Genomic DNA, 20,061 nt, shown 5'->3' with positions numbered 1-20,061 from the left:
ATGTGAGGAGGGTGGTTATTGCAGGCAATAAAAGCTCTTTCAAGGTCTGAAATACATATGTTAAAAATATTGTGGCCAGGGTACAACATTGTTTTAATCCATAGTTCACAGGCATTAGTTGTCATCTTACCTTCGTGATCAATTTGAAACTGAACCATGTTATCAGTATACAGTAATTTGACAAAGTATAATATTTGCGAATGTAATCCGCCTTTCTCCATTTTATCCCAGAGAATTTAGCGAATAACTTTGTCAAATGCATTGCTATAGGGTCTTTATAGCTCCCAGCCATGCTGTCTTGGCTTCTCTTTGGATCGATTCTTAGCAGCTAGTATAACCCTCTGGACCACAGGATTATTAGCAGGAATACTGCCCCCCCCCCCGTGCCTGGGTACTCTTAGGCCTAAACCTGTTGTCATCCATCCACCAAGGGTGTCTCTCCTATATGTGCTATATGTGCGTCTTCGTCTTCGGGAGTCTGCCAAGCTATGGTCTATGGCCCATGTTCAAGAAAGTCCCTTTCCTCCGGGGCTCTCCATTCTCTTCCTGGGAGCTTGCTTTCCTTCCTGTTGAAGCCTAAATAGGAATTGAACTCCCACACTCTTTGTCCTTAGAGTACTTGGTGTGGAAGGACTTTCACTGACCATCGCATTGGGTGACTGGCCGGTAGAGTCCTGGCTGGGAAGTTAAAGAAAGCTGGGAAGTTAACGAAAGCTTCAACTGTTTTGAGGTCTGATAAATATTGTTAACTCTGGATGTTACCCCCTACCCCCAAACCCCATCAAGACCACCTCTACTAACGAGTCTTCTTTCCTCTTGCCACTTTTTACTGAATACAAGGATCCCAATAGCGACATAAGCCGAATGCCTTTGAGCACCCTGAACCTCTCGCTGACCACACCGGAGGCGTGGAGACCTGTCTGTGCATGACTCACCACTTTCCCACCACACGTACATCTCCTCAACTCCCAGGCTACCTGCATTGGCGGCAAATCGAGCACTTTACTCGCACTTTACTGGCACTTGGGGTCTCCCCTCTGGATAGACTGATTTCCGCCAGAGTGTCACCACAGGACCCACATGGACGCATATGGTTAGACAGGAGTTGGGTCTTTTCCCGCTCCATCCAGGAACACGTTAGGATTCCTACCTGCCTCTCCCCCTCCTCTGCCTAACCTTCCACGTGCCCCCTCTCATACAAGACATTGCACCAAAAGGGCAGAAGTTGAGCAACATTAAATGCAGTGTCCGTACCTTGGGGGGGTGGGGGCGGATGATTGTGGGGCTACAGGTGTGTCTGTTATGCCCCTGGTTGTTCTTGGGGTTGGTTTTCTGTGCCCTAGGGTCTTTTTCGGTCTACCTGGGCTTCTTAACTGCTCTCAGTTCCGCGATGTGCCATCCTGGCTGTCCCATGAGCAGGAGAGGGGCGGGGGCGCGTCTGCTGTAGAATCCGGGGTGAAAGTCTGAAGAGCCAGTAGCAATGGCACCTTCTTGACCCCCTACTGAAGTTAGGAGCCAGGTACTGACTGGCCTAGGTAGGTTTAGCTGCTGTACGTTGGCCCGCAAGACTGTGGCAATTGTTTCCTGGGCACGTCTCTTATAGACAGATCATATGAAATAAATAATATTAGAACAAGCAGCTGAGCATATGTGCTGTCTAACTCACTGGCCTCAACTGCTTGTGCAAGCTGAACTATACTCATTCTGAAAGCTTTGCTGACATTTGGCCTCGGGTGAATTAGGGCTGTGCTAATGTACTGTGGGGTTGGGGGTAGTTGATGCCTCAATTAAGGACTCACAGTTGGCTATCTCTCTTTTTTCCAGCTCATCACCGATAAAGAATTCCGGAAACATCGGAATCGAGTGTCCTACCTCAGTCTCTACTACAGCTGAAGGCACCTGCCATAGGCCCTTCCGGGGTGGGCCTGGCACGCGCTAGCGCGCGCTCCCACGACTTCCTCTTGGTAAAGAACAGATGTTAATGCCACTGTGTCCAGGCTGCTTCCTCTGTCTGTCAGTATCACCAGGACGACGCCCTGTTCTGAGAGGTCCTGGCCCTCACCTGGCAGCCACAATCCCACTCACTGTCATCATTTGCCATTTTCCTTCACTATCCCCCAAAGCTCAGTGCCAGGGGTCATGTGTCAGCACTGCGGACTGCTGCCCCCTCTGGCAAGTTATGGAATTGAATGTGCCCATGTTTACAATGCTGCATCAAACCCCCTCCCCTCCCCCACCCCGAATAACTTAACTATGCAAAGATGGAAACAACTGTAATAAGATCCGAACGCCCCCAACCCTTTCCTAAATGCATTAAACGCAGCTGCCGGAGTTCCCTTTTTATTGAAAGTTCTAGTTGCATTTGTGGAGAAGGTTTCCGCCCTGCATGTGATCGGATTATGGGCTCGGGTTGAGCAGAGTCTCATCAGAAAGTCTGAAATGTTTCTTGAGGCTAATGCCGCAGTGGGTAAGGCGCTGGTGGCACCACTCGCCCAGCCGGGGACAGCCACGTGCTCTCTGCGCTACCACCATGGCGGTGCCCCAGCAGGTGCAGCACAGAAGGCAAGCAGTAGCGTTGGCATGAACAGCGCCTCGATGCCTGTGGGCTGTTAGTGCGCTCTACAAATCCAAATAAATAAATAAATGAAGTTCATGGTGATGCGACGAATGGTACACACGCGAGTGTCATGGAAACTGGAGTGTGTTATTGAGAAAGGTTGGAAAGCACTAGAAGCAGGGTTGCATGTTTCGCTGCTGGGCTTGGGGGGGGCGGGGAGGAATCTGCATGTTTACCTACCCCACCACAGCCTGACGCATGACAGGAGGTGATGACCTAGAGCCAGCCTGTGGCACTGCCCCTTCATGGGGACATCATTTCCAGAAGGTATCCATCGTTCCCCGGTCAGATGCCCCCAAACCAGCCATGATGTGACAAGAACAGGGAAGAGATGTTCCCTCTCGAGGAAAGACAGACGTTGATATGGGATGACAAGATATGATAGGTTATTTATAACGCGCTTAATACCCAGAGGTTTCTAAGCGCGGACCCAGGGATCGAACCTGTGTTGCTTCGTGTCGTCTGCCCCTGAGCTATCCTCCCGAGACCATTGATTGGAGGGCAGACCTGTAGAAAGTTAAGCCTGGACACCTCCCAGGGGGACAGGCCCTTCTATAAGGAAGCAGACTGGTCTGCAGGGTGTGGGAGTCCAATGAGAGTGCAAGTGTGGGGCGGGAGCGGGCTGGAGGCAGAAGGACCTGGAGAGGAGAGGAGAGGAGAGGAGGGGAGGAGAGGGGAGGAGAGGGGAGGAGAGGGGAGGGGAGGGGAAGGGAGGGGAGGGGAGGGGAAACAAGCTGGAGTTGGGGAGGTGGACGGAGAAAGAAGGCTGGAACAAAGGAGAAGGAAGTCGGGAGCAGCTTGTGACCACTGAGGATGAGGAGGAGGGAAATCAGAACGAGGAATCCGAGGTCAGACCAAGAGGCGGAGGTAGAAAGAAAAGGAATGTAAAGTGAAAGAGGTTGAGGGTGACTGAGGGAGAGAGAGGAGGTCAAGAGGCAGCCAGCACAGGCTCAGGAAAGAGACACACGGACATTGGGCACGCTATACTCCGGAGAGGAGCGAGTGGGCGAGGTGAGGAAGTACGAGCCCATGGTGCGCGGCCAAGGAGTCAGGAGAGTAGGGGGAAAGGAAGTAAGGGAGGTATCCTTGTCCCCCTTAGGAAGACCATCGTCCCGGCTCAACGAGTATATGGAAAAAGGTGGGGTGCTGGACAGTGGGCTGGAAGTGCATTCCCACACCCGCCACCCTGTAGACCAGCTTGCGTGGCGCCGCCCATGGCTCCTTGGCGGCAGTCACCCCTCCCTCCCTCCCTCCCTAACTCCTTCCTCAGGTGCGCCCAGGACTAAAGTGTGGGCACATCCAGCCTCTGAGACCCCAGGTGGAAGGGGTTATCGAGAAGCCACGAAGGAGCTTGAACCAACTCTAAGAAGCCAGAAGTCAAGAAGGACGTGTGGAGCCACTTAACCCACCCACAGAGTGAGATTAACTGCGATATTCCCAAGGGCTGGACCCCAGAATTAGAAGGACTTACTTTTGGGGCTTCTCAGGAGCATTCGTGTTTGTCCTAGGGAGTTTGTTTCGAGGAAGCCTGTGGAGGAGGGATCCAGGGCTTCTGTTCCATGTAATCTTTAGTTAATAGAAGCTTTCGCTCTTTTCTCAAACACCTGAAGGAGACTTGTGCTTTATGTAAACAGCCAAGATCACGCAGACTCAAAGAACAAGCCTACAGACCCCAAATCCTAGTCCCAACAGATAGGAGTCAGAAGCCTCTGCAGTTAACCCCCTTTTGATATGGGGGGAAGGAAACAGAAAGTAGGTTGAAAGCAGGAAAGGGGTTGCGAGCTGTTTCTGTATATTGGCTCAGTGCCTGAGACCACCCTAAACAAATGTGCACAGAAAGAACCGAAACGAGTGTCTGTTGATTGAGTAAATATCAGTGACATCTGACAGTAGATGAAGAGAAAGAGAATTGTGGGTTCAAGTAGAAATAGAAAACGGAGAAGTGAGTCAGACAAACATGGATGATAGTTCGGGTGGGAAGTCCGGCTGTACACTGAACAGTGAAGCGCCTGGAGAATGGGAGCAGCAGTAAAAGAGGGTCGAGGGTAAGTTAGGAACACATCTCTTGGGTCTGTGTGTCTGCATACTTCCCACAGGACCCAGCCAGGAGCAACACTAACAGCAACAGGCACTTCCGTACAATAAACAGGCACTGCACAGGGCTACACAGGACTCTTGTTTATTGTGTTGTGCACTGGCTCTTTTGGTGTTTGCACTATCACAGAGCCATGAACATAAAGGGAAGTTGCCGGTCACGGCCAGTTGCAGCAGCTGCAGCTCGCATCGAAGACCAGGCCAGCGGCGCACTGCTTCTGGAAGGTTCTCCCACCAAAGCATTCGTAGAACATGTTGCTGTTCTCTGGGTCAGCATAGACGCCATCCACTTTGCCAGTGCAGAACCCGCCATCACCGCCTCCTCCATCGCCACCACCTGAACCGGTTGTCGTGGGTGGGGGCAAAGTTGTCGGTGGTGGAACGCATTCTCCTGAAAGAGAGAGATCATGAATGTGTCACAACACATAGAAAAACGGTTGAGAACATGTGCTTGTATGGTTGGGTTGGGAACTATTGGAATGCCAACCTTTGGTTCTAATTCCACTTAAGGGGGCACCCCATAAACAAAAATGCCCAGGCGACCTCAGCTGGGGGGGGGGGGTTATTCAATTTCTTCAAAAATGAGTGAGGTTAATACAGCACTTTGAAAGCGCTCAGGTGTGATCGCGGCAGCTGTAACGGCACTTCCTTAAAATGAGGCACTGGCACTTAATCTCGATATTGCCCTGCAGCCAGTTTAAAGTTTAATGGTGGGTTGCATAGGGTTTGGCCTAGTGTGGAGAAAGGCCCCACTGCATCAGTTGTAAACTATCATGGCCAGTAAAGGGTTTCAAGCTCTTTATTTATAGTAAGAGTGTTATAAGCAGGATCTTTTTTTGGGAACATTGGATAAAAAAACGGGTTCACTGAAGCAAGGTCCCTCTTTTATCTTTCTGCATAGAAATGCAGGCATTTAGTTTCAATGTTAAAATATTCACCTTTAAATGTTTTTTTTCTGCAGCTTCTCGCGCAGTAATTTTTCAAAATGGTTGACCAAGCACTTGAGCATTGTAAAGACACTCCTAAAGATGTAAGCTAATTTTCAGAGGACTCCTCTGCATGGGGCTTTTCACTGCATGGTCATGGTTATCTGTAGCCAGTAAGCACCCTAAACGTTTTCTAAATTGTGCTTACACATCGTTTTAGGATATTAAAATGAATCCAACTGCAGAGAATTTAGAAGTTCTGAATTCTGAGCTGTTTGTGCATACAATGAAATGAGGTACCCATGACAGAAATGAACATTCTGGTCTGGTTGCTATTCAAGAACAGATAATGAATGATCCATATGGAATTTCTGTTCCTACTTGAAAGCTAAATCCCCCTGTCTGTAGCAAAAAGATAATACGAGTAAGTTACATTTTAAATTCCAGACACCATTTTTAAATTGCGGCACCGATTCAATATTTCTGTGCAAAATTCTAGAAAATGGGGACAGGTGGTTACATTTCTGCATAATTGCAACCTATATATTATTATCAAAATATTATCTTTCTCTAAGATCCACAGACCTGATAAATTGACTGCTGTGTCTTTGTTAGTTCTACTTTTGCTGCAGGGAAGCATAATCCCCAGATAGGTGTAACTCTGGAGCGATCTAATAGAACATTGATATTGACCATTTAAATATATTGTACATCATAAACTAAATTGACTGTTAGAAGTAAATAGGGGCTATTTATTGTAAGTAAGACATATGTGTATTGTCTAAATAATAATTGGCTCAAATCACATCCTATAGTAAATCGTTGCTAACGAGAATAATCTAAAATATGAACTCAATTAATTGTTTCAGGAGAAAAATGAAGACCATTGAAAAAAAGGTTCTTTGGCAGAGTTTTTCACTGTTATGCTGTCTGGTGCGTTTTCTTATATACATTTTCAATCTTTTTGGAGCTACATGGGCCTGGAGGATAGCTCAGTGGCAATGTGCTTGTCTTGAAAGCAAGATAACGCTGAGCAGCACTCACTGGTTCGATACCCGGCCTCGGGCATGAAGAGCTATATATGGGCTCAATTTGTTTGAGTGGATAAAAACATAATCTGATCTGACTCAGTGACCAACAAGACCGTAAGTAAAACAACTTAAGTACTAAAGTCCTAATGGGGAAGTGGCTAATCCAAAGAGCTCTGTGATTTGTTCTGTTGCAAAAGGGTCACAAAGTGAGTCATCAGTATAATTGCCATCAAGCCATGATGTGGAAAATAGTGTTCAACCATCACTATATATTGAAAACAGAGTACTCCAGCAGATTTAAAGATGTTGAGTCCTCTGTTTTAAGTGAAATTCATCACCAATATCCAAAATAACGCATGGCCACAAATATATGTATTGCTTTTTCTTTCTTAAACAAGCAAAATGCAGTCCCTAAACCACATCCTAGCTATAGATACTTTAGTAACTATTTTTCCAATTTTATTTTAATTGAAATCAACATGGAAAGTCTCTAATTTGTAGTAGCGATTGTGTCCATACGTGACAGTAACCAGGCAGTTTTTTTTGCCTAGCCCCCTAACTCCACCCCTGCTCAATAAATACTTGGGCTTGCCCACCCCTTTGAATAATGGTCAGCTCGACATACCCAGGTTTGCCCTCCCATAGAACTATGCGCTTAGTGTGCCCTGCCAAGATGCAAACCTATGTCTTTCATAGAGATGTCTGCAGCATGCGCTGACGCCGCTCAGATATTTTATCAGCCATGTCAAGCATCTGTGATTGGTCGAGTCCTGGACTTTGTACATTGTATAGAAGCTTTCCTGTACCAGTACCTGTGTTCAGTCCGAGGAGTTGCTTCAGGTTGCTGATGAGCGGGTATGGGCCTTCATTGCAGAATGTCCCTCTAAAATCATCCAGGTCGATGGCCCAAACCATGGCTCCGCCAAAGCCATTTGCCTTCAAGAAGTCAACCTAAAATTGCACCCAAACCAAGTCTCTTAGATACTGGAAAGAAGTGATGAGGTTTCAACATGGACTGGCCTAACATGTAACATTTATTTTCGCCCATCAGAAATTGTGTCATTTCCCTATTACTCTGAACGCCCTAAACTCAGAATCAAATCATGGCACAGTCATTCGAATGGCGTTCTGGTGCACCTGTACCTGATGCATGTGAAGACAGCGCCCCATCATAGCACGGTGTACCCAACTTACCAACCAGTCTTAGCTGTATCCATTATCCAACGCACCTAGCACCCTGTGAAGGCATCGGGAGTCAGACACAGACAACAGGCAGGGTGGATGAGGGTCTAACTTGCCCTCTGCTAAGGTGAGATTTCCCTACCTAAAGAAAACTAAGGCTAGTCTGCGTCAGGAAGTCCAAACTTAAAACAGCTGTCAGTGTCCAAAACCAATACTTGCCCTCACATCTATCTGCATACAATGGGCCTCATCACGACTTTGGCGGTAACCCTTAAATCCGGCGGTCGCGCTGTTACCGCCGGATATAAGGGTCCACCAAATCAGGATTTCGGCGGATTTCGCCCCAGCTCTTGGCTGGGGGGAAATCGCCCAAAATTCACGCTATTACCGCCGGCGGGAAATCCGCCGGCAGTAAGAGCGCAAATTTTCCCCATTGAGCCCAATGGGGAATTGGGCATTCCCGAATGGGCTCAATGGGGAATTACATTACCACAGAACTCATGATCCGGCACTATTAGCGCCGGGGAGTTTGGCGGTAGGGCTAATACCGCCGGCAGTAATACCGCCGGCGTTACCGCCAAAGTCGTGATCAGGCCCAATGTCTAGAGATATCAGCATCAAAAAGGAACAGTGTTCAAAGTAAAGTTCAGCGCTTCTTCTAGCTCTCTAGCTTGTACTCAGCCCCCCCTCCCCAAAGTTCAAAATAGTTAATCAAATACAGGGGTTCCCTTCCTCAAGTTCATATCTTCCAGCTTTTAAACAGAAACAACACGGGTTTCTTCCCCCAAGAGTTCAAAGGTTCCAGCTGTCAACACAGTACTTGACGTATCACAACGCAGTCTTAGCACAACCTACAATCTCTCCACTGGCTCCCTCAGCATCATCCATAAGGCTCTCTGGGGACCACGGCATCTACAACTTGCTCTCGCCAAATACTCTCCCTCTAGATCTCGCTGATTCCTCCGGCTCCAACTCTCTGCTTGTCAAGTGATACTCTAAGCAGTGAGCAGATGGGCAAACTCTTTCCGAGCTGGCTCCCACCTCCGCAACAGCCTCCCCTCCTCCTCTCTGTGTGAGCCGGATCTTCTCAAATTCCGCAAGCTCCTCAAGACTTTCCTCTTCTCCTCCTTCCCCCTCCCCCTCCCGTGCTAATCCCCACAATCCCTGAGATTGGTGGCCTGGGCCCTTATTTGTCCTCCAAGGTCCTGGCCTTCCGTCCAATCGCCTGCAGCCTCTGCCCTCCCCCTGCACTTGCCTTTGGGCACCCACTGACCTGTATCGTCTCACAGGCCTGCACTTGTTGAATTTGCAGGTGACCACTCTCCTACCAAGTGGTAACTGTCTGCACTTACCAGCTGCCCTGCAACTGGCTCTCTGGCACTTCCCCCCTCCCTCTGTGGAACCTCTAGCACTTACCCACCTCCCTTGCCCCCCCTCTCTCTGCACTTTCACACTCTGAATGTCCAAGTGGTAACTGCCTGCACTTACCAGCTGCCCTGCAACTGGCTCTCTGGCACTTCCCCCCTCCCTCTGTGGAACCTCTAGCACCTACCCACCTCCCTTGCCCCCCCTCTCTCTGCACTTGCACACTCTGAATGTCCAAGTGGTAACTGCCTGCACTTGCCAGCTGCCATGCAACTGGCTCTCTGGCACTTCCCCCCTCCCTCTGTGGAACCTCTAGCACTTACCCACCTCCCTTGCCCCCCCTCTCTCTGCACTTGCACACTCTGAATGTCCAAGTGGTAACTGCCTGCACTTACCAGCTGCCCTGCAACTGGCTCTCTGGCACTTCCCCCCTCCCTCTGTGGAACCTCTAGCACTTACCCACCTCCCTTGCCCCCCCTCTCTCTGCACTTGCACACTCTGAATGTCCAAGTGGTAACTGCCTGCACTTACCAGCTGCCCTGCAACTGGCTCTCTGGCACTTCCCCCTCTGTGGAGCCTCTAGCACCTACCCACCTCCCTTGCCCCCCTCTCTCTGCACTTGCACACTCTGAATGTCCAAGTGGTAACTGCCTGCACTTACCAGCTGCCCTGCAACTGGCTCTCTGGCACTTCCCCCCTCCCTCTGTGGAACCTCTAGCACTTACCCCCGCCCCTGTCCCTTCTCTCTCTCTGCACTTGCACACTCTGAATGTCCAAGTGGTAACTGCCTGCACTTACCAGCTGCCCTGCAACTGGCTCTCTGGCACTTCCCCCCCTCCCTCTGTGGAACCTCTAGCACTTACCCACCTCCCTTGCCCCCCCTCTCTCTGCACTTGCACACTCTGAATGTCCAAGTGGTAACTGCCTGCACTTACCAGCTGCCCTGCAACTGGCTCTCTGGCACTTCCCCCCTCCCTCTGTGGAACCTCTAGCACCTACCCACCTCCCTTGCCCCCCTCTCTCTGCACTTGCACACTCTGAATGTCCAAGTGGTAACTGCCTGCACTTACCAGCTGCCCTGCAACTGGCTCTCTGGCACTTCCCCCCTCCCTCTGTGGAACCTCTAGCACTTACCCCCGCCCCTGTCCCTTCTCTCTCTCTGCACTTGCACACTCTGAATGTCCAAGTGGTAACTGCCTGCACTTACCAGCTGCCCTGCAACTGGCTCTCTGGCACTTCCCCCTCCCTCTGTGGAACCTCTAGCACTTACCCACCTCCCTTGCCCCCCCTCTCTCTGCACTTGCACACTCTGAATGTCCAAGTGGTAACTGCCTGCACTTACCAGCTGCCCTGCAACTGGCTCTCTGGCACTTCCCCCTCTGTGGAGCCTCTAGCACTTACCCCCGCCCCTGTCCCTTCTCTCTCTCTGCACTTGCACACTCTGAATGTCCAAGTGGTAACTGCCTGCACTTACCAGCTGCCCTGCAACTGGCTCTCTGGCACTTCCCCCCTCCCTCTGTGGAACCTCTAGCACTTACCCACCTCCCTTGCCCCCCCTCTCTCTGCACTTGCACACTCTGAATGTCCAAGTGGTAACTGCCTGCACTTACCAGCTGCCCTGCAACTGGCTCTCTGGCACTTCCCCCCTCCCTCTGTGGAACCTCTAGCACTTACCCACCTCCCTTGCCCCCCCTCTCTCTGCACTTGCACACTCTGAATGTCCAAGTGGTAACTGCCTGCACTTACCAGCTGCCCTGCAACTGGCTCTCTGGCACTTCCCCCTCTGTGGAGCCTCTAGCACTTACCCCCGCCCCTGTCCCTTCTCTCTCTCTGCACTTGCACACTCTGAATGTCCAAGTGGTAACTGCCTGCACTTACCAGCTGCCCTGCAACTGGCTCTCTGGCACTTCCCCCCTCCCTCTGTGGAACCTCTAGCACTTACCCACCTCCCTTGCCCCCCCTCTCTCTGCACTTGCACACTCTGAATGTCCAAGTGGTAACTGCCTGCACTTACCAGCTGCCCTGCAACTGGCTCTCTGGCACTTCCCCCTCTGTGGAACCTCTAGCACTTACCCCCGCCCCTTCTCTCTCTCTGCACTTGTACGTTCCGAATGTTCACAAGGCCTAGTAGGACCTCCTCTGCCTTTTGCTCATCATTATTTCATTCATTGTCTTGTTCTTTTCCCTCCCCTCTGGGCACTTTGAAACACACTTTCTTGAAGTATAGCACCTTACAAATGCACAATAAATAAACACCAGCTTCTTTATAGGTGTTTTCAGTGGCTTTTCCATTCAGGGGCATCCAGTCTAGGCGCAGTTATCAGACCACACGGTCCACTCCTAACACGTCACGCAACTGGTACCCTTCCTTGACTGCTTTTCCTTTGACACCAGTCCACAGCTTCTCCTCAGCAGTGAGGTTTGCCTCAGTCGTATCCGTCACACTCAGCTGACACGGTATGGTGACTTGGACAACCACCTTGCACTTATACACCACCTTATTTTCCTTGTCTCCTGCCATGCTTGTTTATATACTTCTTTGCACCAGTATCGGATTTCTTATATCCTGCGTTCCACTCCTTGCGCTCTCTTGGCTTTGCTAGCACTTGTTTCAGTTAATGCAATTAATTATTTCCACGTGGTTTCAAACTTTCCTTTCAATAAAGTTGAGTCTTTTTACTCTTTCCAATATTCCCAAATATTTCCAACTTGCTTTCAATTTGTTCTGTATCAAAATACCTTGCTTTCAATTCTATCAGTATTCATAATGCCCCTTAACCTGCTTTCATTTAGTTCAGTATTCAAAATACACTTTAACTTGCTTTCGTTCTTTTCAGCATCACCGCCTGCCAGTCCGGTGTTCCCCCTCTATGGTTCCACTCAATGGTCGGTCTTATGTCTCCTTGCGAGTCCTTCGGCCGCCACGGTTCTTGGTTCTCCGTGCGGTCGCTCGTGTCTTCTCCCAGCAGTCCTCTTGTGGCTCATGCACACCCAGCAATGCTGCCCCTGCAAAGCAGACTATGTAGGGCTGCTTCCTTCGGTCCAGCCGGCCTCCTTCCCACGGTTTGCCAGCAACCTCCAGCTTCCTGCTGCATGCATTCTGCACTGCTTGACGGGCCTCCAGCACTCCTCTACTGCCGCGCTGCCTCCACAGCGAGGTCTCCCTGCACGCAGCTGCCGGTGCTCCCCCAGATGACCTTGCTTCCACAGATGGCTCCATTTATGGCAGGCCTCCCACTTCTAAAGCTCCTGCCTTTGTTTGTACTACAAAAAGGACTAGATCGCTCACCAGCAAAGTGGTAGTCCTGCCTTGCTCTTGTGGTCCTCTTCCTCATCTCAGTACCATATTGGTGACATTATGGAGATACATTAGGGGAGTCCCTGTGAAAGAGTTCACAAAAACCTATGAAGGCTTGAAGGATGGAAGGGATATCATGGAAGAGAAAAGGGAAATACTGTGTCTTATCTTTGGGCCTCCCATCGCTTCTCCCCAGGTCGCCTCCACCCAGGTAGCCCTCCATCACATATCCACCCCCTGGGTCAAGATCCAAGAGTGATGGCCTTTCCCTAGCCACCTGAGAGGAGGACATCCTGGGGAAAGAAGTGAGGACGCCCTCAGGTTCCTCACACCCATAACTGCCTACGCATCAAACCATTCTCTATAAACCAATTCTATTCTAACTGCAGTTAAATTCAATATCGGATTCACTTTTACACCAGTCTGCTGGCGACTTATTAACCCACCACAGCTGACCGCATCCAAATCACCTGCCAGCCAGAGGTTCCTATTTATGAGTAACCACGTGAAATCAAACTAAGAACCAGAAAAGAATAGAGAAGAAGCACAAGGTCACCGATACTCCCTATTTACGGTGCCTCTTCTAGCACTTCGGTCATGCTTCGTCCCTAGCACCGCCTGTGCTTGCGTTGTGTACATCCGAAAACCAATCAGTCAATCACACTAATGTGCGCAGCCAATCGTAGAGTCCAAAAGCCAAAGACTCATTCAATCAGTCAGAGTTTGTCCTCAATTCCAAAGAAGCTACCCGTTACCCACGGGCAACTGATAGCTGTGCATGTGGGCCACCCTGTAAGCTGGCTTGCTATTCGTGCCTTATCAATCACCTGGTTCATGGAAAACCCTCAAATGTACCCTCCATTGAGGACTATGTGGAAGGTGAATATCCAGTATTGAGGGTACTGTGGTGCCCTCCACTTCATTCCATTCCCAGGACACTGACGTGCCGCACTTACCTTATGCCCGAAACTCTGCACATTGTCGTATCCAATCCATTCGTTGCCTTTACAGGCGTATGGCACCTTCTGATCCTCGATAAATTTGACCTCTGCCCCTGGTAAGAAAGTGCAAATCTGCCGGAGCGGCCTCGTTAGCGGACATTGTATACCACCAATGAACCCCCTAAAGATAAGCGTTCTAGCCATCCCAGATCATCTGGCATTCCATGATTACCTCGTAGTAGGCCCAGAAGCCAGCTTCACGGGTGTATGTCCCGGCGGACCCTGCCCCAGCTGCTGGAACGCCAACATTGCAGTTGCCCGGAGTGACGAGCCTGAATGTACGGCCGTATGTGGCGAACCCCATGATCAGCTTCTCGGCCGGGACGCCATTGTCCCGCCAGTATTTCATGGCGTACTCCTGCAGAGGGAGAAACAGAAGACGAGTCACAGCACTGAGGGCAAAGATTGCTACTAATGGTGACCACAAGGCACAGGGAACGGGATGAGTCTGCATGGCCCCTGTAGGACAAGTAAAAACAGAACCCAAGTTACAGCTCAACATTAGACTTTGGGGCCCAAGGTAACCAGAAGTGAAAACAAGAAACAGAATAGCTAATTCGACCCAAGAGCATACAGATCCCAGGCGGTCATCAGAAGACCCAAAGAACAGGTCACTGGAGGTGACCACATATCCTAGGGGACAAGGGGCTGACACCCATAACACTCACTGGACATGTAAGTCACCAGTCCCATTCATAACACCAGATTCTGCCCATTAAACAGCAGGTGTGACTCTAACTGGGGCCACAAACCTCTGTTATGCTGGAGGGCACAGAACACAACATGCAAGATACAGTCCTCTGCCACAAGAATCATGGAAAAGTCACCCGTACAGGTTAGAACCTCAAAGGATGCTCGCCCCCAAAAGCCACTGTCATGAAGCGGGAGCTTACCGTATTGAAGTAAACAAAGTCCCCCTTGTCTGTGGAGCCTACGTGAAGGGGGCTGTTGTGCCCTGTGACTTGGTCCCAGCCACCGTGGAAGTCGTACGTCATCACGCTGATGAAATCTAGAGATCTACAGGAAGGGAAATAGACACAGACCCATGAGATGTCGGTACTGCCGGTGGAGAGCCAAGCATGGACGGCCATGCCCTTCAGGGTTCCCCCTGGTCATGGTGTCATGGCACTGGTTAGGTCAGCAGTATGCAGCCTGCAGTTCTCCAGATGTTTGTGGCCATGACTCACATGATCCCCCCATCATCTACCATGCTGATGGGAGTTGCAGTCCAAAACATCTGGAGAGCCAAAGGTTAGGTGGACCCCAGACATGCACTCTCTGGTGGACTGCAGGCTGTTTTCCCCTCCACAGAAAGGAGGTTTACGGGAGACGTGATTCCACTGTAAACTTTGGACATGCCAATGCCAACGTTACTCGATACACTTGAAAACAGCACAAAAGCAGTCAACAAATCACAACACTGGGGTGTAAACACTGCCCAACTCATGCGGTTCCCCGTTACAAAGAAAGGCCATCCACACTACATATTAAACTACAGGTCACACTACAGCACGACTTCACAAGACTCACTTTACCTGTAGCACTAATGTAGGCTGCCCAATATTTAAAGAAAGCGCTCCTCCACAGTGTACAGGTAGAAGCAATGTGTAAATGCAAACACGCGCTGAGTAACTTTAAACAGAGCATTTGCACGTATGAATCCATGTGAAAGGACAGTTCAAGAGTCAGTCATTCCCATTTGCTAAGGCCTGGGGGCCCCTGGTCGGGGTATTCAGAACGGCGTAAATCTACCATAAGTGCTGAGAGCCAGAGGTCATAGGGAGCAAGTGACGGCTGGTGTCCTGGTTGCTCTCTTTATTGCCTCTCACTAACATCCAGAGTTAGTCTGACTGGCTGACCCTCATCTGCATTCAGGGCCACCTCAGCCTCTGCTACTCCCTTATTATTCCTGCATTCAGGGCCACCTCGGCCTCTACTACTCCCTTATTATTCCTGCATTCAGGGACGCCTCAGTCTCTGCTACTCCCTTATTATTCCTGCATTCAGGGCCGCCTCGGCCTCTACTACTCCCTTATTATTCCTGCATTCAGGGCCGCCTCGGCCTCTGCTACTCCCTTATTATTCCTGCATTCAGGGACGCCTCAGTCTCTGCTACTCCCTTATTATTCCTGCATTCAGGGACGCCTCAGCCTCAGCTACTCCCTTATTATTCCTGCATTCAGGGACGCCTCAGCCTATGCTACTCCCTTATTATTCCTGCATTCAGGGACGCCTCAGCCTATGCTACTCCCTTATTATTCCTGCATTCAGGGCCGCCTCAGCCTCTGCTACTCCCTTATTATTCCTGCATTCAGGGACGCCTCAGTCTCTGCTAATCCCTTATTATTCCTGCATTCAGGGACGCCTCAGCCTCTGCTACTCCCTTATTATTCCTGCATTCAGGGCCGCCTCAGCCTATGCTACTCCCTTATTATTCCTGTATTCAGGGCCGCCTCAGCCTATGCTACTCCCTTATTATTCCTGCATTCAGGGCCACCTCAGCCTATGCTACTCCCTTATTATTCCTGCATTCAGGGACGCCTCAGCCTCTGCTACTCCCTTATTATTCCTGCATTCAGGGCCGCCTCGGCCTCTACTACTCCCTTATTATTCCTGTATTCAGGGCCGCCTCGGCCTCTACTACTCCCTTATTATTCCTGCATTCAGGGACACCTCAGTCTCTGCTACTCCCTTATTATTCCTGCATTCAGGGCCACCTCAGCCTCTGCTACTCCCTTATTATTCCTGCATTCAGGGCCGCCTCGGCCTCTACTACTCCCTTATTATTCCTGCATTCAGGGCCACCTCGGCCTCTACTACTCCCTTATTATTCCTGCATTCAGGGCCACCTCGGCCTCTACTACTCCCTTATTATTCCTGCATTCAGGGCCGCCTCGGCCTCTACTACTCCCTTATTATTCCTGCATTCAGGGCCACCTCGGCCTCTACTACTCCCTTATTATTCCTGCATTCAGGGACGCCTCAGTCTCTGCTACTCCCTTATTATTCCTGCATTCAGGGCCGCCTCGGCCTCTGCTACTCCCTTATTATTCCTGTATTCAGGGCCGCCTCGGCCTCTACTACTCCCTTATTATTCCTGCATTCAGGGACGCCTCAGTCTCTGCTACTCCCTTATTATTCCTGTATTCAGGGCCGCCTCGGCCTCTACTACTCCCTTATTATTCCTGCATTCAGGGCCACCTCAGCCTATGCTACTCCCTTATTATTCCTGCATTCAGGGCCGCCTCGGCCTCTACTACTCCCTTATTATTCCTGCATTCAGGGACGCCTCAGTCTCTGCTACTCCCTTATTATTCCTGCATTCAGGGCCGCCTCGGCCTATGCTACTCCCTTATTATTCCTGTATTCAGGGCCGCCTCGGCCTCTACTACTCCCTTATTATTCCTGCATTCAGGGACGCCTCAGTCTCTGCTACTCCCTTATTATTCCTGTATTCAGGGCCCCCTCAGCCTCTGCTACTCCCTTATTATTCCTGCATTCAGGGACGCCTCAGTCTCTGCTACTCCCTTATTATTCCTGTATTCAGGGCCGCCTCAGCCTCTGCTACTCCCTTATTATTCCTGTATTCAGGGCCACCTCATCCTCTGCTACTCCCTTATTATTCCTGTATTCAGGGCCGCCTCGGCCTCTACTACTCCCTTATTATTCCTGTATTCAGGGCCGCCTCGGCCTCTACTACTCCCTTATTATTCCTGCATTCAGGGACACCTCAGTCTCTGCTACTCCCTTATTATTCCTGCATTCAGGGCCACCTCGGCCTCTGCTACTCCCTTATTATTCCTGCATTCAGGGCCGCCTCGGCCTCTACTACTCCCTTATTATTCCTGCATTCAGGGCCACCTCGGCCTCTACTACTCCCTTATTATTCCTGCATTCAGGGCCACCTCGGCCTCTACTACTCCCTTATTATTCCTGCATTCAGGGCCGCCTCGGCCTCTACTACTCCCTTATTATTCCTGCATTCAGGGCCACCTCGGCCTCTACTACTCCCTTATTATTCCTGCATTCAGGGACGCCTCAGTCTCTGCTACTCCCTTATTATTCCTGCATTCAGGGCCGCCTCGGCCTCTGCTACTCCCTTATTATTCCTGTATTCAGGGCCGCCTCGGCCTCTACTACTCCCTTATTATTCCTGCATTCAGGGACGCCTCAGTCTCTGCTACTCCCTTATTATTCCTGTATTCAGGGCCGCCTCGGCCTCTACTACTCCCTTATTATTCCTGCATTCAGGGCCACCTCAGCCTATGCTACTCCCTTATTATTCCTGCATTCAGGGCCGCCTCGGCCTCTACTACTCCCTTATTATTCCTGCATTCAGGGACGCCTCAGTCTCTGCTACTCCCTTATTATTCCTGCATACAGGGCCGCCTCGGCCTCTGCTACTCCCTTATTATTCCTGTATTCAGGGCCGCCTCGGCCTCTACTACTCCCTTATTATTCCTGCATTCAGGGACGCCTCAGTCTCTGCTACTCCCTTATTATTCCTGTATTCAGGGCCCCCTCAGCCTCTGCTACTCCCTTAATATTCCTGTATTCATGGCCGCCTCTGCCACTCCCTTATTATTCCTGTATTCAGGGCCACCTCAGCCTCTGCTACTCCCTTCTTCCTGTATTCAGGACCGCCTCAGCCTCTGCTACTCCCTTATTATTCCTGTATTCAGGGCCGCCTAAGCCTTTGCTACTCCCTTATTATTCCTGTATTCAGGGCCACCTCAGCATCTGCTACTCCCTTATGATTCCTGTATTCAGGGCCGCCTCAGCCTCTGCTACTCCCTTATTATTCCTGTATTCAGGGCCGCCTCAGCCTCTGCTACTCCCTTATTATTCCTGCATTCAGGGACGCCTCAGTCTCTGCTACTCCCTTATTATTCCTGTATTCAGGGCCGCCTCAGCCTCTGCTACTCCCTTATTATTCCTGTATTCAGGGCCACCTCATCCTCTGCTACTCCCTTATTATTCCTGTATTCAGGGCCGCCTCAGCCTATGCTACTTCCTTCTTCCTGTATTCAGGGCCGCCTCTGCTACTCCCTTATTCCTGTAGTCAGGGCTGTCTCAGCCTCTGCTACTCCCTTATTATTTCTGTATTCAGGGCCGCCTCATCCTCTGCTACTCCCTTATTATTCCTGTATTCAGGGCCGCCTCAGCCTATGCTAGTCCCTTATTATTCCTGCATTCAGGGCTGCCTCAGCCTCTGCTACTCCCTTCTTCCTGTATTCAGGGCCGCCTCAGCCTATGCTACTCCCTTCTTCCTCTATTCAGGGCTGTCTCTGTTACTCCCTTTTTCCTGTATTCAGAGCTGCCTCAGTCTCTGCTACTCCCTTATTCCTGTATTCAGGGCCGCCTCAGCCTCTGCTACTCCCTTATTATTCCTGTATTCAGGGCCGCCTCAGGCTCTGCTACTCCCTTATTATTCCTGCGTTCAGGGCCGCCTAAGTCTCTGCTACTCCTTTATTATTCCTGTATTCAGGGTGCCTCAGCCTCTGCTACTCCCTTGTTATTCCTGTATTCATGGCCGCCTCAGCCTCTGCTACTCCCTTATTTCTGTATTCAGGGCCGCCTCAGCCTCTGCTACTCCCTTAATATTCCTGTATTCATGGCCGCCTCAGCCTCTGCTACTCCCTTATTATTCCTGTATTCAGAGCCGCGTCAAACTATGCTACTCCCTTATTTTTCCTGTATTCGGGGTCGCCACAGCCTATGCTACTCCCTTCTTCCTGTATTCAGGGCCGCCTCAGCCTCTGCCACGCCCTTATTATTCCTGCATTTAGGGCCACCTGAGCCTCTGCTACTCCCTTATTATTCCTGCATTCAGGGCTGCCTCGCCCTCTGCTTCTCGCTTATTGGGACTGCACTCTCTGGGGAGCATGGGGACTGCACTCTCTGGGAAGCATGGGGACTGCACTCTTTGGGAAGCATGGGGACTGTACTCTGCAAAGCATGGGGACTGCACTCTCTGGGAAGCATGGGGACTGAACTCTCAGGGAAGCATTAGACTTGCATCCAGGATGAGCCCCCAAATGCCAGAGAGGACGGATCCATTGCCAGGACATCACAGAGCTGTGAGGCGAAGGGACAGAGTGAGGTCGTATGCCGTGCTGTGGCTGACTGTCCTCCTCTACTTACCTATAGTAATTAGTGGTAAATCATGAAGTCTATTTATTTCCCTGTAATACATCCTGTCCTACCATTGGAAATAGCTGGGGTGTGCGAGTGGGTGCTAAGTGAAAACTGAGAAATAAAACAAAGAGCAGAAACACATCAGAAGAATCGACCCTTCTGTTATTAATCGACCATCCCAAGGTTGGTTGGTATCAGCCAAATGTCTGGACTTACTTTCCTACTGCAGCGATTTCATATCCAGCGTCAATGGTTCCTTTGCCAGCGGACACGGCGGCAGTGACCAGCAGGCGCGGCCTTCCTGTCGCTGCAGCTTCCGCCTCGAAGGCGGACAGGATTTCCTAGGAGCAAAGAGACCACAGTGTGAGGAAGGCACAGGCCCCGAGCCTAAAGATGTGCACAGGAGCAG

The 20,061-nt window shown here is 50.5% G+C and overlaps 2 protein-coding genes across 4 annotated transcripts in view; one reads left to right on the top strand and one right to left on the bottom strand.

Annotated features, from left to right (window-relative positions):
- The window catches only part of CIMAP3 (ciliary microtubule associated protein 3), an 87,461-nt gene extending 85,118 nt beyond the window's left edge, over positions 1 to 2,343 (top strand). For all 3 annotated transcript variants that reach the window (XM_069633051.1, XM_069633052.1, XM_069633050.1), the window contains exon 6: positions 1,825 to 2,343. In XM_069633051.1, coding sequence (XP_069489152.1) covers positions 1,825 to 1,893 — 69 coding nt within the window. In that variant the 3' untranslated portion in view covers positions 1,894 to 2,343. The remainder of the gene's footprint in view (positions 1 to 1,824) is intronic.
- Positions 2,344 to 4,780: 2,437 nt separating this feature from the next.
- LOC138520761 (acidic mammalian chitinase-like) overlaps positions 4,781 to 20,061 on the bottom strand; it is a 35,559-nt gene continuing 20,278 nt past the window's right edge. The window contains exons 6-11 of the mRNA XM_069633049.1: positions 19,869 to 19,993; positions 14,408 to 14,531; positions 13,687 to 13,872; positions 13,470 to 13,586; positions 7,481 to 7,619; positions 4,781 to 5,102 (exon numbers count right to left, since the gene is read on the bottom strand). Coding sequence (XP_069489150.1) covers positions 4,870 to 5,102; positions 7,481 to 7,619; positions 13,470 to 13,586; positions 13,687 to 13,872; positions 14,408 to 14,531; positions 19,869 to 19,993 — 924 coding nt within the window. The 3' untranslated portion in view covers positions 4,781 to 4,869. The remainder of the gene's footprint in view (positions 5,103 to 7,480; positions 7,620 to 13,469; positions 13,587 to 13,686; positions 13,873 to 14,407; positions 14,532 to 19,868; positions 19,994 to 20,061) is intronic.

The sequence above is a fragment of the Ambystoma mexicanum genome, chromosome 13 (assembly GCF_040938575.1).
Source record: "Ambystoma mexicanum isolate Mex_15411 chromosome 13, UKY_AmexF1_1, whole genome shotgun sequence".
NCBI lineage: Eukaryota > Metazoa > Chordata > Amphibia > Caudata > Ambystomatidae > Ambystoma > Ambystoma mexicanum.
Note: the sequence above shows the minus strand (reverse complement) of the source record. Positions and strands in the feature narration are given on the sequence as shown.